Source organism: Piliocolobus tephrosceles, chromosome 2 (genome assembly GCF_002776525.5).
Source record: "Piliocolobus tephrosceles isolate RC106 chromosome 2, ASM277652v3, whole genome shotgun sequence".
NCBI classification, from domain to species: domain Eukaryota; kingdom Metazoa; phylum Chordata; class Mammalia; order Primates; family Cercopithecidae; genus Piliocolobus; species Piliocolobus tephrosceles.
In genome coordinates this window covers 25,698,995-25,724,762 of record NC_045435.1, presented here as the reverse complement: position 1 = coordinate 25,724,762, position 25,768 = coordinate 25,698,995, and the positions used below count along the sequence as shown (strand labels likewise).

At 35.7% G+C, this 25,768-nt stretch overlaps 1 protein-coding gene across 5 annotated transcripts in view; it reads left to right on the top strand.

Annotated features, from left to right (window-relative positions):
- ROBO2 (roundabout guidance receptor 2) overlaps positions 1 to 25,768 on the top strand; it is a 1,747,433-nt gene that overhangs the window by 1,677,415 nt on the left and 44,250 nt on the right. For all 5 annotated transcript variants that reach the window (XM_023184990.1, XM_023184988.1, XM_023184991.1 and 2 more), the window contains 5 exons: positions 8 to 132; positions 2,489 to 2,660; positions 13,071 to 13,253; positions 19,782 to 19,824; positions 21,270 to 21,397. In XM_023184990.1, the coding sequence (XP_023040758.1) occupies positions 8 to 132; positions 2,489 to 2,660; positions 13,071 to 13,253; positions 19,782 to 19,824; positions 21,270 to 21,397 (651 nt within the window). The remainder of the gene's footprint in view (positions 1 to 7; positions 133 to 2,488; positions 2,661 to 13,070; positions 13,254 to 19,781; positions 19,825 to 21,269; positions 21,398 to 25,768) is intronic.

The following is a 25,768-nucleotide window of genomic DNA, read 5'->3' as shown; positions in this document are numbered from 1 at the left end:
TCTACAGCCCCCAGTGCCCCTCCACAGTCTGTCACTGTACTGACAGTTGGAAGCTACAATAGCACAAGTATTAGTGTTTCCTGGGATCCTCCTCCTCCAGATCACCAGAATGGAATTCTCCAAGAATACAAGGTAGGACCGGGGTGAAGAAGGACAGCCCTCATATAAAGGTTCCCAGAGAAATCTCAGTGTCTCATGAATGAGGAACATCTCTAAAGGTTCTCTTATTCAGTTTAAGTGTAAAGTTTTTATTTATATTTCTGTGTGACAGATAATGAGACAAATGCATAGGTATTAGAACCTGAGTTCCAGGTCACAGATCACACAAATCTGGCTGAACAATTAAACCACACCAGTGAAATGGTTTTCTGTATGGTGTGATTCTACAACCTCAAGGATTCAAAGAGATGGGGCAGAGGGTAGGTAGTGAAGCCCAGAAAATGGGTTTTATCTTTGTTATTAGAATTCTGCATAAGAGGCTGTAAGGCAGCTGTTTTTTAAACCACGTTCTCAGAAAAATAGAGGCTTCGGGGTTAAAGAGGTGGAGTGGGTTGTGGGCAGCACCAACCCTCACTCCAGATGCCACTTTTGTCTGTTGACTGAGGTTGTGTAGAATATTTCACCTGAAAAAAAAGCCACTGAAACAACACATTTTGCAAAATACTGACTTACAGAAAAACCAGTTGATTGTCTCATTTTTCACCTGATGAATTTTTGGCTGTTTAGAAACAATATATATCTATTGTTTCATTGCCATCATTTGGTGTTTGACGTAGTAAGTATGTCTAAGTTTTCAAAATAAGATTCTGTTTGTGTTGTGATTAGGCCGCATGTGAATGAAAAACCCCTCATTAATCTTTGTAAAATTCAAAACTATAATTTATTAATAAATGATCTATTAGTATCATCTATTAATGAATATTTCTAGATTTCTGAAAACAGCATATTCTATATATCTAATACAATACAAAACTAGACACCCATTTCACCTAAAAAATTCAGAGTTGGTATTTAATAATAAGCTGAATAATTTTACTAAAAAGTTTGCAGAATAAATTTTATTTCTAAGAAAATATTAATTTTGACATATAATTTTGTTAAAGATCAACTTGCTAAAGCAAATGAATGGACTAAATGTATGAAGATTTATTTTAAAATGATTTATATCATGTTATAAGACACATGCTTAAGAAACATAAGAATAAATACTTTTACAATACAATAATTATATAGATTCTAAGATTTTATAAGCATTAGGACATTGTTTTAATAGAGTAACAAATTACTCCGTGTGAGTTTGATTGTGTGTGTGTGTTTTAATGAAGTTAGGAGTTTATTTTTGTACCATTTGGCACTACATATCCTAAATTTCCATGTGGTTAAATATTGTTACTTTTTTTTGTACAACATGATGAATTTGTTTTTTCATAAGTTGTATACGTTCTCACTCTCTAGAGACTTGTCATATTTTGGTTTCCAGCGCATATGTAGGTAAGAGCTAAATATTCCTTCACTAAGAACACAGATGTAATATATCAATAAAAGAAACACATGATTCACAAGAATTATTTTTTACTGAAAAAATTTGGGAACTTACCTGCTCCAAAACAAATCATATGTTTTCCTGCATATGTGTCTACATGTAGATTTTAAAATATTATATAATATGAATACAAATGTGGATACACAATGGATTTCTTTTCATAACACATTTGATAGGAACAATTTCTACATCCCAGAAGATGCCTTAAAATTAGATTCCTACTTGAAATAAAAGCCTAACTTCCTTACCATCAATGTCTAAAGACTTGCCACCACTTTGTTCTCATGAATGTGTATGTGTGTGTAGATAGGTGTTGATCAATATTAGATTTATTGCTGTCAACGTAAATATTGGCTTTAATTTCATTTTAGTCAATACCTATAACTTAGGTCAATTAATCTTGTTAACTACTTCTGTGCAAGTTAATATTTTCTTAAATGAAATATAAATTACTTAGATGTCTACCTATATACCTTAGATATTGCAACTTATAATCACCATATTTTGTGGATTATATGCATAATAAATCTTGATAAATAAAGCAGAGGAAATTATGTGTTTTAATCCATACGAAAATGCCATTTGCAGCCAAAACCACATACCTGGGGTGTTAAAGAAAGCACTGTGCTTTCTAAATTACTCATTATGAGCTTTCAGTGCTGAGAATAAGATATAAATGAACGTGGCATAGTTACAGCTTCCCTTATTGTCCTTTTCATACAGGTGCACGTGCACACAAACACTTACATACACACTTATAAATAAACTGCAGAGGTTGGGCTTTAGAAGATGTCATTTACAAAACTTCTGTAAGCCTAGAAGATAGATAGGTTACAATGACAAAATATTTAATCGGTTATAGTAGTCTTGTTACCAGAAACGATAATATTATGTCTCTGTTCCATTCACTCTGTTCCATTCTATATTCACGTTCCATTTCTATAGATCTGGTGTCTAGGAAATGAGACACGATTCCATATCAACAAAACTGTGGATGCAGCCATTCGGTCTGTAATAATTGGCGGATTATTCCCAGGTATTCAATACCGGGTAGAGGTTGCAGCTAGTACCAGTGCAGGAGTTGGAGTAAAAAGTGAGCCGCAGCCAATAATAATCGGTGAGTATCAAACGATGTGGTCTGTGCTTTAGAATCAGTCAACTGACAAGGTGGATGATGATTTTGCATCAACATACTAATAGTGAACATGCACTTAAGAATGTTAGGGTAGGCCGGGCGCGGTGGCTCACGCCTGTAATCCCAGCACTTTGGGAGGCCGAGACGGGCGGTCACGAGGTCAGGAGATCGAGACCATCCTGGCTAACACGGTTGAAACCCCGTCTCTACTAAAAATACAAAAAATGAGCCGGGCGTGGTGGCGGTGCCTGTGGTCCCAGCTCCTCGGGAGGCGGAGGCAGGAGAATGGCGGGAACCCGGGGGGCGGAGCTTGCAGGGAGCCAAGATGGCGCCGCTCACTCCAGCCTGGGCCACAGAGCGAGACTCCGTCTCAAAAAAAAAAAAAAAAAAAAAAAGAATGTTAGGGTACATATATCACATTGACAAATGGGTTAACTGACTAGGGTTTCTTACAAAAATACTTGGTGCAGTTGATCATGCTCTTAAAAGTCCCAGAACCAGAACCTTTTTTAAATGCGATATTTAAGAGTTTAAATGCTGAAAGGTAGTTTAAAAATTATTTTTAATCAACTGCATCATTAGCAATTTTGATGCCATTGAAGTATAATAAAAATGAGATAGTTACTGAGGAGAGAGCATCATGTTTAAAAATCTGTACGCTTCCTCTTAGACAGAGAAATGTCAAAAATTAACAAGAAACCGTCCAGAAGAAACTTTATAATCTAAATATACCATCCCAAAGAAGAAATCATATTAAATCTAATATCATCATTGCATGAAAATTTTCCCTATCATCATAGATTATGTTCGCCTGTTCTTGAGATGTATATAAATGGAATCATACAGAATGTGATTTTTTTTAATCTGGTTTCTTTCACTAAGGATGTTTTTGAGATTCATCCACGTATGTATTATTCAGTTCACATGTTTTATTGCTGAGCAGTATTCAGTCGTACGAATATGCCATATTTTGTTTATCTGCTTTTCACCTGAGAGAATGAATATTATTGTGTAAATGTTTGTGTCCTTTTGGAGAAATACTTAGGAGTCTAATTTCTGGGTAAAAGACTTGTCTTGTTTGGCTTTATAAGAAACTGCTAAACAATATTCAAGTTGTGTAATTTCATACTCCCACCAGCAAGGAAAATGACTTCCAGTCGCTCTACATTGTCACCAACATTTGAGGTTTCCAGTTTTTGTGGTTTTAGCCATTCTAGTTGGGATAACCTGTGATGTTGGCTTGAATTTTCTTTTATGACTAATAATGTCGAGAAACTTTACATGTGCTTATTGGCCATCCACATAGTTTCTTCTGTGAATTGACCACATATTTGCCTTTTAAAAATTGGATGGTCTCTTGTTACTGATTAGTAAGAGTTATTGACACATTCTGGATACAAGTTCTTTTCCATGTATTTGTGTTACAAATATTTTCTCCCAGTCCATGACTTCCCTATTCATTTTCTTAATAATATCATTTGATGAACAAAAGTATTACATTTTAATGAAGTACAATTTATCATTTTTTCTTTGATATTTGGTGCCTCCTAAGAAATTGTGGCTTACCTCTAGATACTGAGGATATTTTCCTCTAGAAGCTTTATAATTGTAGCTTTTATGCGGAAGTCTATAATTCATCTGAGGGTAACTGCAATGTGGTTAAAGGAATGAGGCTTATTTATTTCCGTATTGTGTACTCATCATTTATTCAAAAGACTTTCCTTTCCACCAGTTAATCATATATACATGGATGCCTTCCTGAATTCCCTATGGGATTCAATTTGATTATATGTCTATCCATATGCCAAACCACACTGTCTTGGTTACTGTAGTTCATAGTAAGCCTTGAAATCAGGTAATGTGAATACTCCATCATTTTCTTCTGCAAAATTATTTTGTTTATTATAGGTCTTCTGCTTTTCCATATACTTTTCAAATCAGCTTGTTGAAATCTCTAAAACTTGTGTTGGAATGGTGAGTGAAAGTGCAGTGAATAAATCCATCAAAATGCATAGAGTAAATATTTTAATAATGACTCTCTTTCCGGGAATGTGATATATGTTTCCATTATTTAAGTGTTCTTTACTTTGGTCCAATATTTCACACTTTTTAGTGTGTCAACACATTTCTTGAGCATTTGATTTTTTGTGGGTGTGTTTTGTTTTGTTGTTATTTTTGAGAAAATGTTTCTCTCATCTAAGCTGGAGTTCTTGAGTGCAGTGGTGCGATCTTGGCTCACTGCAGCCTCCATCTCCCAGGTTCAAGTCCTCCTCCCACCTCAACCTCCTGAGCAGCTGGGGCTACAGGCATGCACCACCGCTTCTGGCTAATTTTTGTATTTTTAGTAGGGACAGGGTTTTGCTATTGTGACCAGGCTGGTCTTAAACTCCTGACCTCAAGCAATCCGCCTGCCTTGGCCTCCCAGAGTGCTGGGATTACAGGCATGAGGTCCTGCCACTTCACCTGGCCTATTTGATGTTTTTTACACTATTATAAATGGATTTTTAAAATTTATTTTTCCAATTGTTTTGTATTACACATAAATTTAATTTCTATATGGCCTTTGTGCTTTGTGACCTTACTACCTCACTTACTCATTTTAGTAGTTGTGAAATGTTTTTAAGTGTTTTCAGATAATCATGTTTTCTCTCTCTTCTTGTTTGTGTTAATGTGATGAATTCTATTGAATGACCCTTAAAGGTAAATCAACCTTGTAATCTTGGGATAAATCACAACTGGTCATGATATATTATCCATTTCATAGATGTGCTGAATTTACTAATATTTGGTGGCTCACGCCTGTAATCCTAGCCATTTGAAGGGCGGAGGCTGGCTGATTACCTGAGCTCAGGAGTTGGAGACCAACTGGGCAACATGGTGAAACCCCATCTCTACTAAATACAAAAGAAATTAGCTGGGTGTGGCCGTGGGTGCCTCTAGTCCCAGCCACTTGGGAGGCTGAGGCAGGAAAAGTGCTTGAACTCGGGAGGCAGAGGTTGCAGTGAGCACACTCCAGCACTCCAGCGTGGGTGACTGAGGGAGATTCCGTTTTCAGTCCCCTCAGCTTCCATGAGTGCTTCAGTCTTTTCAACTCAGGGATGTCATTCAACAATGTTTGGGTTACCCTTGGCTGCATCACAAAGTTATCTGGAGGTACAAAGCTGTGAAAATATTAAAGTTGTCCCTGTTTCTTTCCTTTCTGTCTGAGACCACGGTCCTATCCTTTTCTTTCACATATTTTGCCTTGTCTTCTACTTGTTCGTGATGGGAGTGCATATCCCAATACCTGTTACTTCTTCATGAAGAAATGGAAGTGTCAAAGGAACTGGTCATTTCATGTGTTACACTTTCCTTTTCTGTAATTTCTATTTGCTTCCTTTTTTCTTTTCATTTCCCTCTGATGTTTTCCATGTAATCATTTGTTATGACCATATTAAGTCCATACACCTATTATGATAGCTGCTTAAAGTTCTTTTCTCCTTGTTTCAGCATCCATCTTATCTCATAGTCTACTTCTATTGATTATCTTTTCAGCTGACCTTTGGTTAGTTGTTTATTTACTTTCACATGCCCAGTCATTTTTTACTATATTGAACATTGCAGATGAAATAAAATTTTGTGATCTTACGAAGAGTGTTTGTGTTCTAGCAGGCACAAACATTACTGTTTGGTAACCTTTAACCGGTGATGTCTTCGTTTTTACACTGGTTAGTATAAGACTTCTTGTTGCCCTTATTCTCAAGGCAATACTTCAGTAAGATATTTACTTTCAAGGCATGACCCTCTCCTGGGCTTCTGGTGAGAAGCCTTGTATTTTTATCTGGTCTTCCTAATATGGTGAAATTCAAAATTAAGCATGATTTTGCAGTGAACATGAGCTAAAACCTCTGCTTTCACCAGATCCTTACAGTCTTCTGTTTGCGTGCACTGTTTAGGGTTCACCCTTGGATGTAAGGGGAGAGTATACACAAATGTGGGAGCCTCACTCTCCACTGTCTCCCTCTTTCACATGGTTCTCCCCTCAACTTTGAGTCACTCTGGCCTCCCTGAACTCCGCCCAGAGACACCTCATATCAATAGGATTGAGTGGATTCAGCGGAGGTACTAGCTGCCTTACACTGTTTGGATTGTGGCTCTCTCTAAGGGAAACAAAGCCTTGTCACTACAGATTTCCTCTCGTAAAGTGCCCTTCATTCAATAAATGCACGCCCTTCAGTTTTTCCTGCTTTTATTTGTTTGGCAGTGCCTTTAATATAAAATATATATTCCTGTGAGATCTCGCCAGTTCATGAGTCCAGAGGCCAGAAAGTTCTAAAGTTCTGAGTCCCCAACCAGGGTCACTTAGCACCTTGCCACAGAGGCTGCTGGCGAGTGTAGAGGCTGCTTCTGTGCGTGGTTTAGGTAAACTGGAAACGAGACGTTGACATGCTGCCCCTCCAGCAGGCTGCATGCTCCACTGCACATGCCGTTGACTCTCAGAGTCTAAGACTTCAGGGCGGGGACCTTTGTCCAGCCTGCCCGGTAGAGGGAGGCTGCCTCTCCCACCAGGCCTTGGAATCCCATTTAGAAATGGCATTCACTTCAGAAGGTACTTTTTGACTGCTCAACTTTTGACTATTTTAAATAGTTTGCTGAAAACTCCTGCTAACACTTGCTACTACATATCACGTTTTAATTGCTTGTACAGTTAACCTTTAATTTTATTTAGTAAAGTGTATCAAAGTAGGACTTTTTTGAATTGTAAATATGTGGTTTTATTAAATAAAAGTCAATGTAAAATTGTTTTAAAAAAATTCCTATAGTTTACATAAAGTGTTTGTCCAGTGTTTGATATCAGCCATTCCCATTTTTTTCTCTTTTCTAAAATGATGCGTATAAAGCAGACTGCCAGCTTCTAGATAATTCTTTCTATTACAAATATGTATTGTATATGGACAGATTTAACATTCAGTCATAGTGTTAAAATTTTTTTAGATTCTCTGGGTATTCTTTCTTTTATATATTAAAAGTATTGTAGAGAAAAAGTTAAAGTATTAACTTTTCTTTAAATTGGCTTCTTTCTTAATTAGTCATTCAGACTGAATTAATTCCTTAACCTGAGGGAAACCTACAATCTTGTCCTTCTGAGATTTTCTAAAATAAATTGGAATAAGAAAGAAATACAGGTACACCCAAAAGGATTTAACATATGTGTGTGTGTATATGTGTGTGCATTCATTTATAGTATTTAGAAATAAGCTCTTATTTTTTCACTTAAAAAGCTATATATATGCATGTGTGCATGTGTGTGTGTGTGTGTGTGTATATACTGTATACTGGCATATGTATGCCACAGAGACAGTACAAAATATCTATGTCTGCATCTATATCTTTATGAAATGGATTTTTGGCTGAATAGAATCATTCTAAGTGAAAGATAAGTAAGATTGTCAGATAACTGTCAAATAACTTATTTTCCTTTCATAGTTTTTTTTTTTCTTATCTTTAGTAATAATACCATTTTTTAAATTATACTTTATGTTCTAGGGTACATGTGCACAATGTGCAGGTTTGTTACATATGTATACATGTTCCATGTTGGTGTGCTGCACCCATCAACTTGTCATTTACATTAGGTATATCTCCTAATGCTATCCCTTCCCCCTCCCCCCACCCCATGACAGGCCCCAGTGTGTGATGTTCCCCACCCTGTGTCCAAGTGATCTCATTGTTCAGTTCCCACCTATGAGTGAGAACATGCGGTGTTTGGTTTTCTGTTCTTGCGATAGTTTGCTGAGAATGATGGTTTGCAGCTGCATCCATGTCCCTACAAAGGACATGAACCTCATCCTTTTTTATGGCTGCATAGTATTCCATAGTGTATATGTGCCACATTTTCTTAATCCAGTCTGTCACTGATGGACATTTGGGTTGATTCCAAGTCTTTGCTATTGTGAATAGTGCTGCAGTAAACATACGTGTGCATGTATCTTTATAGCAGCATGATTTACAATCCTTTGGGTATATGCCCACTAATGGGATGGCTGGGTCAAATGCTATTTCTAGTTCAAATGCTATTTCTAGTTCTAGATCCTTGAGGAATCGCCACACTGTCTTCCACAATGGTTGAACTAGTTTACAGTCCACCAACACAGTAAAAGTGTTCCTATTTCTCCACATCCTCTCCAGCACCTGTTGTTTCCTGACATTTTAATGATTGCCATTCTAACTGGTGTGAGATGGTATCTCATTGTGGTTTTGATTTTCATTTCTCTGATGGCGAGTGATGATGAGCATTTTTTCATGTGTCTGTTGACTGCATAAATGTCTCTTGAGAATTGTCTGTTCATATCCTTTGCCCATTTTTTGATGGAGTAGTTTGTTTTTTTCTTGTAAATTTGTTTAAGTTCTTTGTCGATTCTGGATATTAACCCTTTGTCAGATGGGTAGATTGCAAAAATGTTCTCCCATTCTGTAGGTTGCCTGTTCACTCTGATGGTAGTTTCTTTTGCTGTGCTTTAGTTTAATTAGATCCCATTTGTCAATTTTGGCTTTTGTTGCCATTGCTTTTCGTGTTTTAGACATGAAGTCTTTGCTCGTGCCTATGTCCTGAATGGTATTGCCTAGGTTTTCTTCTAGGGTTTTTATGGTTTTAGGTCTAACATTTAAGTCTCTAATCCATCTTGAATTAATTTTTGTATAAGGTGTAAGGAAGGCATCCAGTTTCAGCTTTCTACTTATGGCTAGTCAGTTTTCCCAGCACCATTTATTAAATAGGGAATCCTTTCCCCATTTCTTGTTTTTGTCAGGTTTGTCAAAGATCAGATGGTTATAGATGTGTGGTGTTATTTCTGAGGGCTCCGTTCTGTTCTGTTGGTCTATATCTCTGTTTTGGTACCAGTACCATCCTATAAATACCATTCTCAAGTAAAGCTTTCTTGATTCTTTTTCTTCCTAGTGACTATCTGCCAGATATTTGGGGGATTTATTTCCTTGTAGGGAAGTAAAAAATTACAAGCATACAGTATAACTAAGCTCATGTCATGACTATCACAGTTATACTCTGAACTGAGCTGTAACTTAACATAATAAAGTTAATGATTATTTTAAATTAAGTAGAAAATTTCACTTAATTTTCCTATCATTTATAAAAGTCTGAGTCTTCAGATGGGTAATGAGTAGCTTTTAATTTGCTATTTAGCGTTTCGAACAAGTGTTTTCAGATTTTTCTATGAGATAAAAGTAATCTAGAAAGTAATATTTCTATCTTTTATTCAAATAGTTAAACTATGCTATACTAAAAATGTAATTATAAAATAGAATTATAGAAATTCTATTTTTTGTGTACACACACACACACAAGTCACAATTCAACCTAGAAAAGGCTATTTGTTCTTGAGAATTTATTTCTTTTTAATATCTACACTTGTACTGAGAAGCCTTCTAATTGTTTCCGTAATTACTCCTGCGTATCTGCCTTAACATCTTGTCTGATGCCCTTATCTACACAACTGTTATTCCTTAGTTGAAAAGTGATTTAGTGATGGCTAATCTTCTTTGCTGTTTCAATTTACACTTTCCCATTGTCTATTCAGAACTGGAAATGGCACTTGAAGTGACTCAAACTGTACCACATTTCCCCTTTGTTTTAATTAAATCATGTATTGGCATTTGATGTAATTTATGGTTGAGAATTTTAGATTTGTACTATGCCAGACTATGTAGTGTTTCATCTATTCCTTCTCAGTTTAGCATTCCTTCCAGAAAGTTCCATTAAGGGACCATTAATTGAAACATTGTAAAAATGTGAAACACTGCCTTACACTGGCTTCACATTGGTATTGTTCTTTTCTGTGCAGTTTCCTATGATATAATGACTTTTACATCAAAGTGTCCATAATTCTGTATCACTGCATTTACAGACACAAAAACGCAATCAAATACATTCAGATATATATCCATTAAGCCATGTGTCATATAACCAATTTACATCAACTTAAGAATTTTAGTTATTTTGCTTAATAATATAGTTATTGCTTCTCTAATCATTTGGCTTTTCACGCTTACATTACGTAGTTGGTTATAATATGTGGAACAGCTGCAAACTTTCACAGTAATAGGTACAATCAAATCTGATGTGTCTAATTAGTTTTTAGTCCAACAAATTAGTTTTGTTCTTCATTACTCTCCAATGGGAGGAAGACATTATATTTCATTATATTTTTTGTCTGCAAGAACAATGGAGCGTTACAGGTCACACACATCCCTTGTCTATGCTCTAATTAGTCCAACTGACAACATTGTTTCAAAAATACCAGCAGCATAAAAAATAGCAATACACCTTGAGTAACATAAATATTGCACCTTACTAAATATGATATATTGTGGACTGTTTACAAAAATGAAGGCCAAATTTTCTTTTCTCTGTTCAATAAGGTATTTGTTTTCTTTCTGATAATTCCTAATAGTTAAGGAAATCACCAGATAGGTGTATGTCTTATATGGAAAATATGAGCTCATTTTAAATACAGTTTTGACCATGTTTACATGTATAATAATTGAAGGCAGACATAGTGGGTAAATGAGCCAGATTTACTACGTAAGTGACGTTGGTATTTAAATCTGAAATTTAATCAAAAGACCTTTCAGGAATGGATTATGTGTAAGGAAATGTTAACAGCTATGATTTTTTAAAAAGCCTGTATTTTGAAAAGATTAACAAAATAAAATTTTATTTCTAATTCACAGCTCAGACCAATATGGATCAGCAGAATGGGAAATGGAGTTTCTACTCCATATCATTATTCAGGGGTTTGGGGTCTTTCAAACCACAGCTCTGCCATTTCTTAGAAGCTTAACATCCTCCAACAGATCCCCTGTTTCTGTCCAACCAATGAGGGAATAGAGTTTCAAGTCAAGGCAGTGTTAGGGATCAGGCCTGGAGGGTCATGTGCACATTTTGTTCCTAGTTACCACTGGCTAATGCTCACTTTTTTGAACTCTACTGCAAAAGATGCTAGGAAATGTAGGCTAATTTTCTGCCTTGGAAGAAAGGAGGAGCAGTGAGGTAAACAAGTGAATTGAGATTTGCAGGATTCTCAAATCTAGATAATTTATCATTCATGTCACTGAGGTTGACTGAGAAGTCCTTAAAGCAGCCCTTAAACTTACATGGGTCATAATTTTGAGTCAAAAACTACTCTCTTCATATTAGCCTCCACTTCAATCCTCCCAAAATATATGAAGTAGACAATACTGGTGCCAACCAATCGACACGGGCTCTAGAAGATTAAGTGCGCTATATAAGCTTACTGCTTACTTGGCTAGTAAGTGGCAGAGTTGTTTCATCAAAATCATGACTTCAAAGACCATGATCTTTTTAATATATTACAGTGCTATAACTAAAACAGGGAAAATCCCACACATTCCTTTGATGTCGTATGCTGAAATGTGCCATTTATATTTTGCTTACCACTTGCCTTTTAAAAGTCTTTGATAAGTCACTAATTAGGCATCATATTGACATTAGAAATCACTTAATTCCCAGAGTCTACACTTCTTAATCTGCTAAATAAGCCCATAAATCTTATGATTTAAGACTGATTTAAAATGTAGACTGAGATTTTCTTAATTATCTGAGAGGTCTAAATTTTCCAAACATGACTAGTTCTAGAATAATCTGAGTCCAGATTTAAATGTATTTCTCAGTAATGGAGACCTCACAGTTAATTTTTAAGTTGTTCTTTAAATTTGGCTTTCAAATGGATTTTTCGAATTAGTTTCAGATACTTTAAGGGAATGTATGAGTTTCATCTTTTCAAATTTTAATTAGGCATGCTGATCTCTGTGAAGGCTGTTTACGTAATTGTCATTGTTTTGTATAGTAGTTTTAATACTCTCCAGAAAATTAAAGGATATTTGCTCAAAATAAGCTCTTTGGTAGAATATTAAGGTTAACATTAAGTTACATGTTCTTGTGAATTACAGACATTTGAATATGGACAGTGCCTCAGCAGAAAGGCAATTTGCAGACACCCCATGTTAAAAGTTGTCATTGCGGTCTTAAAAATGAAAACTATATTTAAAAACACTATGTAATTCAAGATAAGTTATTAATTCAACTCCTAGTACTATTTTTGTAATTTATAAGGTGATATATCAATATGTGGTTGTGAATCCATCCATAGCAAACCACAACACAAGAGGTCAGCGTTCTTAATCACGTTTTCAAACTCATAATTTAATTCTTCTTTTGAAAATTATCAACTATGCTTATCAATACTTGTTATAGGCTCAAAACAAAGCAAGCATTTCCTGCCTTCAAATAATTTTTCTTCATTTTTGATGCACCGTGTTTGTATTCCTGTGCTTATTTTTGTTTGAATATATAGTAACACTATTGTTTTTCTATAGGGAGACGCAATGAAGTTGTCATTACTGAAAACAGTAACAGCATAACTGAGCAAATCACTGACGTGGTGAAGCAACCCGCCTTTATTGCTGGTATTGGTGGTGCCTGCTGGGTAATTTTGATGGGTTTTAGCATATGGTTGTACTGGAGAAGAAAGAAGAGGAAGGGACTCAGTAATTATGCTGGTAAGTGACTATTTCCAGCTAAGAAAATCTCTTAATCTGTAGGAATGTAATGAAATGAATGGAAGGAGCAAAAAGGAATAACAAATGAGTGATCTTGGCTTATTTTAGAAACCTGCACTGTAAAATGCAATTACACTCAACATGCTTTAATGCATTGCTCTTGACCATATCACTTTATAACCATGAGGCAAAATCATTCTGCTTGTAGCTCCAGTGAAGCATAACAAGAGCACAGACTGATAAAAATGCTTAACTGTTTTTCTCAACTAGTTCTTTGAAATCATAAACTCACAAACACACACACACACACACACACACACACACACACACACACACACAATGTGTTACATACTATGAAGCCATGTTTGAGAAGTGGATTTATGCATGAGCATTACTTAAATGTTCAGGAAAGAAGAACAATTTGAAATATAGCTTTTAGTGTGTCAGGATGCAAATTACAATAGGAAATGTCCCTCGTGAAAAATACCGACAAGCAAAAATCTCACCAGAATTGATAAGACTGATGAGGCATGAATTAAGTGATTTACTGTTCACTTAAATAGACTCTTATTACAATGCAAACAAGCAGTATTTTAAAAGAAAAGGAAAATGAAGAAAAAGAGAAAGAAGCTGAAGCAGAACAATAAAAAGAAGACCCTAGATGGTCTGCATATTCACAACAACGTTTTCTTCTTAGAATCCAGGACAGAGTTTCAAGGGTGTCCTATATCGTGGCCTTCAAAATATCTCCATGGTAGAGAGAGAAGAGCGAGGAGACACAGAATTGTGAAGTCAGTGACTGACAGAATTAACTCAATACTGAAGAGATGTTCAATTACAATTTTAAGTGCAGTTTATTTTAAATATTTTCTCCAACAACAATAAGAAATATCTCACAACATTTCACACTTTCTAGAATTCACAAGGGACCAATTTTAATTGGAGACGATTTTACAAATATGTATGAAGTTTTTGAGACATTGCATTCAATCTTCTATTTCTAATATTAACTTTGGTAGGAAGCATAAATGTCTTAGTAACTGATTTTGACAGAGGCGTCCTTGGTTATTAAGCTTTTAAGATGCTGTGGCTTGTAGGCTCCTAAACTGCTGAGAATGTGGAAATAGTGCAAAATGCTGAGTATAGCACTGACTTGGTCGCCTCGCTTGTTATTTGATGCATTTATATGTTTATGATCATTTGATTATAGCATTGTAGCTTGTGTCTATATCTTATGAAGATAAAATGTATTAGTTACTTGACAGAATACATTTGCAGGACTAGAGAAAGTAGCACGGCATATCCATTTGACAAGAGGCTTCCATGTGTGGTGACATGCCATCATCCTGCCATTCTCATTTCTCATTGGTTGCTGCCTCTCTGCTTCCTCATAATTTGTCACCCGAGTGCTGTATCACTTCAACAGTGAGGGATTCTTTGCAGAAAGGGGTGCTAGGCAGTAACTGCTGAGTGTCAAAGTCTGGAAAATTAATGATACTTTAATGTGCCTTCTTGTTATGCAGTCCAGTTCTCTGCCTTCACCGCTGAAGGTATTGCCCATCAACCTTTCTGTTTAATCAGCCACCATGTTATATTACATCTCTGTGATACACTTGTACAAATCATACGAAATATAAGGAAGAACTGATTTAATTCATGGACTCTTTGGTGTTTATCCCTTTGCTTGACGTTAGCAATGATAATAAAAAATTGACTATGCTGGTCAGTTCAGTGCAAAGTTCTAATATATTCACATTTGGAGTGTTGCATTTTTATCCTCCGTATTTCTTCATTTACTCACTCCTTAGAAATAAAATATCTCTCATAGGTAGTAAGTTTATACTGTTAGTAAAATTACACCAGAGAGACGTTTCTTCTTTTTTTTTAACAGCAATTCTTGGCTGGGCGCGGTGGCTCAAGCCTGTAATCCCAGCACTTTGGGAGGCCGAGACAGGCGGATCACGGGGTCAGGAGATCGAGACCATCCTGGCTAACACTGTGAAACCCTGTCTCTACTAAAAATACAAAAAATTAGCCGGGCCTGGTGGCCGCGCCTGTGGTCCCAGCTCCTTGGGAGGCTGAGGCAGGAGAATGGCGTGAACCTGGGAGGCGGAGCTTGCAGTGAGCTGAGATCTGGCCACTGCACTCCAGCCTGGGGGCAGAGCGAGACTCTGTCTCAAAAAAAAAACAGCAATTCTTTGCACAACCTATGTACTTAATTTGAAAATAGATGTTGATCATTGAGCTTGACAAGAATAGTGCATTTCCTATTACAATTTTTTATTGTTATTGATACGCATCTGCTTGTAGAAGAACTGCTAACTCAGAAGGTGCTATGCCCTTCAGGTATTTTGGAATAAGGCCAAGCCACAGAGAAGCCTTTCAGAAGTTTTATACTTAACTGATAGATGGCTGACTCTGAAGATAACAGATTTTATGAAGCTCAGTAAATACAAACAATTTTAATGCGAGTGAACAAATTATGTGAAATGCTAAACACTTCACATATAGGTCTTAAAATCGTCAGTGAAATATAAATTATTGGACAAAACCATCCAAGTCACTTAAAAGATTTGATGGATTTTTTATACTCTGATTATCTGGGCTGAGTTAGTGCTTATTAAAAAAGGATTAATCTACATTCATATGTGAGAAATAGCTTATCGGGAAAGGGAGTGAGGCTTGGCTGCAACAGTAAAGTTTCCATTTGGAGTAGGAAAGTGTGACCTACTAAAGACAGGCACTCTGAAAGCTTCCTCACTCAAAATGTCAATTTACCACAGTTATGTTTTCTCCTCTTCTACCCCAGTTGTAGCAGGCATGAGGTTAGGATTAATTCTGTGAGGTCATATAAGAGTTAATTTTTGGATGCTATAACCTTGCAAAATCTCTTTACCTTATATGTGTTGCAGAAATTGCAAGAAATTCAAAATGTTTTCAAAAACATTTTAGATTGTGGTGTCTGCAGAACTTTTTGGAAACCTAAGCACTGTTCAGTTAGTGTAAGCTAAAATATTCCGTATGTAACTCCTTGAAAGTTCTTAATTTTTGGATGCTCGCAGAGACTTCTGATTGAGAGTCACAGTTATTCCGTATGTATGTATCTCTAATAAGCACAAAGTTACTACTCTGTGATTATCAACATTGCGATGAGAACAAGATTGTCTGACCACACCCAACCCTTCTTACAGCTTCAAGGCAAACACTTCTTCAAAATGAGAACCACCTCAAAATAGCTTTCAATTTGCTGTGGCATTTTATTTGTATGTTCGTCTTTCTGCACACACAAAAAACACTGGTCAAAACGCCAGATATGATTTCCCTTTGAGGAGTTCTCATTGTTCATAGTTATTTGTAATCTGCCCTAAACCTCATGATCTAAGAGAAGTTAGTTACTTTTGATCTACTTTTCAAAATAGAACCAATCTAAAAGTTTTGCAGCATGAAGTAAAAAATGAAACTTGAAAAAGTGTTCCCTTTTTTTCTGTTCTTTCTTTAAAAACACAACTAAACAACCCATTAAGAGAAGGGTTTTTAAAAAAATTCTGACAGAAATAATACAAAATGGAAATTTAGATTTTGTACTAAATTATATGTGAACCTTTTTAAGGTCATCAAATACATAATGTAGTGTGAAGTTTTGCCTTGTGTCGTTAATATGCAGAGATACAGAGATAAATGTCTTTACAGAATATTTTGACACCCCATTCGCAGTCTAGAATCATTTGAAAACCATATTTTAATGGTGGTGGGAACAGAAACAGAAAATAGATTGTCCCAAATGCTTAATATGAAATATTTTTAAATTTAAAATATTTTGCTCACGGCATTTAATTTTCAATTGCCAGATATTGGCCATATGTACTATAGTGTTCATACGCTAACAAGTTTGCAAATTAACTTTAATGCATTATGTGTATATATATCTTTTTTTTTTTCATGAGAGAGAGTCTCACTCTGTCGCCCAGGCTGGAGTGCACTGGCATGATCTCAGCTCACTGCAACCTCCGCCCCCGGAGTTCAAGCAATTCTCCCACCTCAGCCTCCCGAATAGCTGGGATTACAGGCACTTGCCACCGTGCCCGGCTAATTTTTGTATTCTTAGTAGACACGGGGTTTCACTGTCTTGGCTAGGCTGGTCTTGAACTCCTGACCTCGTGATCCAACCCCATGGGCCTCCCAAAGTGCTGGGATTACAAACGTGAGCCACCGCGCCCGGCCTCATGATACATTTTTTATAAGGTTTTCAGTGTTCTATTATAATACTTTCAACTTTACATGTCCTGAAGAATTTGCCACTGGTTCATATATTAAAGTTAAGTACAACTGAGTGTTTGTACCTCTGCGTCTGGTGTCCTCCTTTCCTCTAATATTATGTCTTGCTCTGGCAGTAACAGAAAGTTTGAATGGGACAAAAGAGCATCTAAATTAGGGAAAACAATTTAGCGTCTCACATATCTCTTAAACAGCACATTCTGAGGTGTAGCCCATGAGCATCTGCTTATTTGCATATTCACAATAATATTCACACAATTATCTTAACTCTCTTTCAACAGACTAAAACAATCACTTGATAGTCCATTAAGGAAAAACCACAAACTAGAAAGTCACATCAGATGGAAGGCTAATTAGCTATACTGTTTTCACATTGCGTGTGTACTAATCAGGCATTTATTTAATATCTCCAGTGCTCAATTTTTTGCATTAATTATTTCAGATTAATTCTTTTTTGTTAAAAGCAGTTATTAAAGGGGCACAATGTGGGACAGATGCACTGCTGAGTCCTGATTCCGTGCACTTCAGCGAGCCTTTCGCATTTCTATTCTTTCATCTTCTCCGAGCATGTGCCTATAGCCAGTGCTGAGCAGATGCAAAGGTTATGTCAGGATTGTTTTGCAATGCGTTTGAGATATTACATGTAAAACTGATGAGGCAGTATATTTCAGGTACCAATAAGAAGTTCCTGAGAGCCCCGATATGCTTTACTGTCCCATGAAGAGTCTTGGAGTTTATAATCGTATTACCTGGTTCTGATATCATAAGAGATAATATTAGTAGATAACCTTAAAGGAGGGACTTCATTTGGGAATTTGTAAAATTTAAAGAGTCATCACCATATCTGATAGCCCAAACTTGAGAACAGAGGAGTTATGGAGAGTTATTCAAATTAAGAAGTATTCACTATGTGTATATATTAAGTGGCAATATATCCTCTATTTACTTACAAATGTGAATCAACTAATTAAATTTCATTTATTTTCCCCTGTACTTACCACATTTAAAAAAATCATAGTAAATATAATCAATGCCTTCCAAAGATAGGGTTTACCTGGTGCACAGCAGTGAAAATGGTATTTTTTTTCCTTCATCCTCAGTGATTGGTTTAGCCAATCCACGTTAATTTTGGTCAGAATTGCAGGTTCATTGACCTTTTGCAAGCTGTACACTTCTAAACACCACATTTCTTTTTAAAAATAATTTTCTAGTTTGTCGTAACGTAATGGCAAAATTTGATCCAAACTAATGTGAAGCTCTCTGTAGACTTTATCCTACTAATAATGGATGTTCACATTCCACTGCAGAAAAACTAAGTAACTTTGAATACAGTTTACTGTTTTAGAACCTCTTTGTAACATGCAAAGTATATTACCTTTCTCAATTCTGAATCCTTTCGGAGTCCAAATACCTTTGGCTGCAGAGGTTTGGACAATGGATGACAGACCTGAACTGATAATAACATTCTTTGACCAGTCGTTAAAATCCACTTTCATGTTGTTGGCTTTGTAGACTTGAAAGTATCGACTGCAGAGAGTGGATTCACTGGATCCCCTGGCTGTGGCTCTGGTGGATGCTTACTGGTGTTGCTCATAAGCTCCATAGTTATATGGAGGATTCAAGTTTTCCGATCACTACATACAATTAGGAATATATTCAGTATCAATTATTTGAAAAATTCATTTTTGTGAGCATGTTATTCTCTATTAATTATAGTTCATGTCTGTTGTAATTATCACTGTTTATGAGGGTCATAAAAGGATTTGTGATGGTGAAAAATCTGTAGTCAATAAGTATTTGTTTTTCTTGTTTCATTAGAAGGACATAACATGTTGGAACTTCCCTGCTTCAATTTCTATTATGAGTGTTTTGCCTTATGCCTTCTAATTAGGACACCTTTGCTTTAAAATTAAAAATCTTGACTTGATTAATTCACAATAATGTTACAATGATCTTGCAATATCACTATATGTACTAATTGTAACAGGTTTGACATTTAAATATGAATTGGTTCTTTAACTTAACCTTGGATTTGGCTTAAAGAATTTTGAAATGTCCTATTAAAATTGGAGCAAATGATAGTTTTGCCTTGGGCCAAACACTGTTATTCTCTGTACAATTATGTTAATTATATTTTGTTAAAATTCCCAGAGGCTGCAGCTCTAAACTAAGGGCCAATATGTAGTTGTTATTAATTGTAATTAATATTGACTACTTGTGCATGCATGTCTTCCTTTTTTTCTTTTTTTATAGTTACGTTTCAAAGAGGAGATGGAGGACTAATGACCAATGGAAGGTATGCTAAGGAGATTGTTTCATTCGTATTTTTTTTTCATCAGGACTGGGAAACACTATAGTAAGAGGCTATTGTTGTAATAAATGATCATTTAAAAGTCTGAGAATTCTGGGAGGAATTAAATGGCTTAGCACAAAGTTTAATGATCTATCTGTTGTGCACTTTAGAGGAATCAGGTCCAGATGTTTCATATCTCCCAGATGCCCCTGAAGAAATTAGTAGTAAATATCACATGGAATGTGTTCATTTGTTAGCAGGGTGTTTATTGCATTAATTAGACATTAGCAAATGAAGTTGCTGTTGTTTAAGACTCCTTATTGGCTCTCACTAAATTGCTGTGAGTGAACAATTACACATAATCGATCACAAAGTAAATGATTCATGGATGATGAATAGGCTATAGATTGATAGGACTGGATTCCACAACTTTGGATACTCAATTGAAATTGATAAAAGCTGATAACAAACTCATATATCCTCATCTATTTTCCCTTTGCCAATATGGAGATTGTAATTAGGCTCTGGTAATAACTTCCAATCTCCCATGTAATCAATATTTTAGCAAAAAGAGATTAAGTCTAATGAGAGCTTGTGGATGTAGCAAGAAAGCAGTGGGGTCTTCTTATTGCAGTTTCCATAGGAACACATGTTTCTCTTAGGGATTGTACCAGAAGGGGTCTATCAAAAGAAAAGTGTAATGATTATAGATGTTCTATTTCTGTGTAAATATGCTAGTAATCTGGAAAGGAATCAGAATCCCATCTTTTATATTAAAGAAGGGAGTTCTTTATTAAATATGACGTAAAGGAAATTTTCCTCATAGACTATACTCACATGCTGGCTCAGATCACAGTGTATCATCTTTTATTACCTTAAAAAAAAAAACTCTTAATATGCCCTTGATATTTTGCAGTTTAGAACTTGGAAATGTGCTATTGATGGAGAGTATAAATACTGTTCATTAATTTCGCTAAGTTCCTTGTTCCTCGCCTCCAAATCAAGCGTGAAGGGTCATAACAAGGGTTACAGCCTAGAGGGGACAGACACATAAGGGAGCTGCAGGAATTGAGGAAGGAATAGCCCAAAGTTTTAGAAATGGCTGACATAGAGAAGTCACTTTGAGCAGTTGTTCCCTTGAGGTGCCAGTTTATCATCAAACCTTGTTTTGGAATCCTAGTATGTTACTGATTCCTACCAGTTTCAGGGCAGACACCTGAATTCATTTGGACATGAACAGAATCCCGGGCAAGGACTCCCTGTGTCCACTGTTAATCTATGTATAGCCTTAATGAATTGCTGGAGTTATTTAATTCTAGGGAGTCTGCATATATTAATTTGAAGTCAATTAATAGCTTCAATTTCTTAACCCTTTATATTGCATGAGATGGGTATCAAAATCTTGCATTGAGCTCCACGTATTGATTTCCTTGTCATCTCTGTTTTAGCCGTCCAGGTCTTCTAAATGCTGGTGATCCCAGCTATCCATGGCTTGCTGATTCTTGGCCAGCCACAAGCTTGCCAGTAAATAATAGTAATAGTGGCCCAAACGATATTGGAAATTTTGGCCGTGGAGGTAAGTTGTGTTTTATAAATAACGTTATTTGAGTTCTCTCTCTTTTTTTGACCTTCCTGGATTTTTTTAAAGAGACATATCAGAGAATATTTACTCTCATAATTAAAGTTAATGAAACATATGCACCAACAGTCCTGTACATTTGCTAAATATTTTAATGTAAAACTATTTTGTCTTCATTACCTTGAGTAAAACCAAACGTTTAAGGACGCTATTACTAACCAAGGTGATAAATATTTATATTTGTTTGCAGGATTACTAGTACAAGATTACTGAACTCAGAAACTATTTTGCTAACTAGGGCTTATGGTTTTGGACTAGAGGTTTCCCTTCTCTTTCTCATTTAACATGTATTTATGGAGCATCTCCTGTGTACTTGGCACTATGGTAGACCGTAGAATCTAATATTGATATAAAAAAGATGGTCCTTGCCCTCATATAATATGTCATGTAAGAAATAGACAATTAAGTCAATATAACATGTTGAGAGAGAACTTTTCTGTAGTTCCACAATTAATAACTGGTATCCAACAAAAAAAAAAGACAAAAAAGTACTAGGTAGATGACATGCTAAAGCCTTCAAAATTTGGTGCCAGAGTCCTCTCCCTGTGGGTTTGTAAGGAGACAGAAGTAACCTACTGCAAAAAACTACCACCTTCCCCTGCCTTCACCTTGTCATCCAGTCAATACGAGAGAGCTTGGTTTAGAGAATGATGAGAGGAGTAGGGAGCTCTCTGATCTCAGTGTGGCTTGGCAGAGTGAAAAACCACCCAGAGTGAAGGATCTATTTTCACCAATTTGGATATACTACATCTTAAAAGGTTTTGAGAAATAAAAATAATATTAACACTTGAGAATGCAGTACGCTTAACATCAAATTTTGTAATTAGTACATAGCTCAAAGAAAGAAAGGCAAGAAAGTAGTTGTTTTCCATTGGTGGAAGATTATACAGACATTAAATATACTTAAACTGCCTTGCCAGAACCCCACATGGGATGTCTACCAATTGGGAGTAAGAAAGCTCTATGAACAGAGTATTATTTAAGTTGATACCTGAAGCAAGCTTAGAAATGAGTCAAAAGTATGAAAAAAACAACTGTGTAGAAAAGAAATTGCTCTATTTTAAGTAAGTTCCAGAAGTAAAAGAGACATTGACCTACTTGAGAAATGCAAGAATTTCCTAATGACTTGAGTATAAAGTACGAGGAAGCAGAAATGATAAGAAACATAGAAGGATAGCTAACAAAGGACCTTTTAAGTCACATAAAGAGTTTAGGCTTCGGTCAGAGGGTTATCAGAAGCCGTTGATGGATGTTTAACAGGAGAATGCTGGGATCCAAGTACTGTTTTAAGTCATCCAGCCTGCTGCTAGATGAAGAATGGAGTAACAGTAGAAAATTAGAGTGATTAATTAGAATAGTGCTGTGATCCAAGCAAAGCTGTATGAATTCGCTGTTAAGATTTCAGGACTTTTAGAATTAATGAAGGAGGCTCAGGGCTCTGTTAAATTTTTCTGAGTCCATTATAAGCCTCGATGGGTTGATGTCATATGCATAAGTATATAACCAGATTGAGAACTGAGAAGAATATTCATAGCATTTTCTCTTTAAGAATGGATTACCACTATCTTTGACTATATTTAAAATTGCATTTCAAATATTGAAGCTACTAATTATTGCATAACTTTGCATTCTGTCAGTACCAACTATGAGAAGGGGAATATATATATATTTAGCACAAAGCTTGGCATACCATCAATGACCAGGCATCAGTGGAGTGAGAGACTGGAAAGTAAGTGATATGACTCCTCAGCTTCCTCCTCCATTTCTGTAAGCCAGCACACCCCACTTAGGACTCTCATTTGCCCAGAGACTCTGGCAGTGGCCTCCTCCCATAAGTGACCTGACTGTGAGCAACTGTAGGCTATCACTTTGCCGTGGGTAGTTTCTGTGCCTGAGCACCTGCTCATCAGGAAACAAAAATGTCCCTCCCCTGCTATGTAGACTGATTTTGTCAAAAGGAATTCTGTTCCCACGGCTTCTATCAATCAAGGAATAACTGCCTCTTTTACCTCTTGTATTCTTATTGAAATAATATGACATGCTACTGTTTTATCAAGAAGTAAATGCTTACAGATGGAGAAAATGAATTTTCAGTTTCCACAGGCTACCTTGACATCTAAAATGTCTCAGTCAAATTTAACAAAAAGGTACCCTTGGAGCTTTGCAAGGTTTTGCTTCCATTTTCACAATGTGAAATATCTCACAGATGAACAGCAAGGCCAGGACAACATTTTTGTAGGGTTGACTGTATCCCTTATCCGTGTGATAGTCATTTTAAGCATTTACTATGTGCCAGAAATACTGTTAAAATTTTTTTGTATATTTTAATTCATTTTACTTGCATAGTAATGTATGAAATAGATAATCATATTTCCATGTTAAGGATCAATAAACTAAGATTTCTCAAGATAAATAATTTGAGATCTGGTTGTAGAAAACTCTGCTTTCTGTTGTAAAGGTGGATTCACATGTATGACTATATAACCATATTCACTTGGAAGAATAAAGATGGATACTGACATTTTCCCTTAAGAATGAAATGACAATAAATGTTTGAATGTAATAAAAATAGTCCTTAGAATAATAAAGTTACTAATTATAGCATAAATCCACATTTTATCAAAGCAAACCATACAAAATTTAATTAATCATTCAAGTCAGCAAGTGCTTACTCTCTTCAAAACACTGGGTGAGCAATTATGAAAATGCAGACATAAATCCCATATGCTCCTGTCTTCAAGTGACTTTATGATGCAGTGAAGGAGACAGTCATTCATACAGATAATTATATAAAACAAAAGGAAATAAATGTGAGTACAAGTATAACCAAGGTGCTGCAAACCTACAGAATGAATTACCAATTCCAAGTGCAGGAAGGCTTTCTATAACTCATCGGTTTCAAACACAAGTGTTAACAAGCCCTAGTCAGACAGTCTAAAACATTAAGGATTGGTAGGTGGGGACTGCGATCAATGGAAATGGAAAAAAGAACTGCTAAAGATGGCATCACCTATTTCGGTCCAGGCTTTTGGGAGGAAGCCCGGCCCAGAGTTCCGAATCATCTGATATTACAGGACTCTCCTTAACATCCAAATATTCATGTGCAATAGTCCAATATTTCGATGTTATAATATAATTCAGTTTATTTTTTGAAAATGTAGGGATGATCAAATCATATTTGAAGACAATGTGCAGCCTAAAAATCAATACAGAAGCACTTAGACTTAAAGGCTGACTATAATTTTATCTAGCAGGGAGAGGAGAGATTCAATTTCCAGAGCCATAGCATTAGTTGTATAGCAATATTATGTAGGATTAGATTCTTGGACCACTTTTCTTCATTGTTTAACATTTGAGCACACAGTCATTTGAAAAGCTTGCCATTTAAATGGCTTGCAATCCACATCTAAAGCTTTGGAGAACTTTAAATTCGAAGTGTGTCAAATTGGAGCCCACGTTGGGGAATCATGTATATTCACTTAATATTCATCAGTGAAGGACATGGTGGAAGCGGCAGAAACAAGAGTCTGAAAAACCACCCAGAGTGAAGGATCTATTTTCACCAATTTGGATATACTACATCTTAAAAGGTTTTGAGAAATAAAAATAATATTAACACTTGAGAATGCAGTACGCTTAACATCAAATTTTGTAATTAGTACATAGCTCAAAGAAAGAAAGGCAAGAAAGTAGTTGTGAAGTTCTGAAATTCAAAAATAATGTTACTTGCTCATACAACCTGGTGAAATATTATAAGTTTAAATATGTTTAACAATTTCACTGATATACATTTAAGATACTTACTTCAATATCTTAAGTACATATCCCCTCAATTGTAAAACAAGTTCCAAACTTCAAAACCTTCATAAAGATTTAAGTTATGCAGTGTACAAAATACAGTATACATTTCTTTCTACAGTTGCTAAAGAAGACAGTTTTTAGCTTGGGTGAAATTCAAAAGCAAAAGTAATATTTCTATAAGAATTGTTATTTCGGGTACTATTGAGTGTCAGCTAATCTAAAAGTTTTAAGATAGTTGAAAATGTCCTATAATGAAAGAATGAAGTGATTTCATGACCTCAAGTCCCATGAAATGAAGCTTTCAGAAGATAGGTTATTTTAAAATGTACTATATAATAATTAGATTCATTTTAACTCTACATGATTAAAAATAGTGTTATTTAGTGATTTCTATTTTAGATTCACTCAGTATCTTTCTTCCAAAAAGGGGAAATAGGAGCTCAGGAGAGAGGCGGCGGTTCTGAATTATAAAGCATCATGTAGAAATAATTCAGCATACCAGAATGA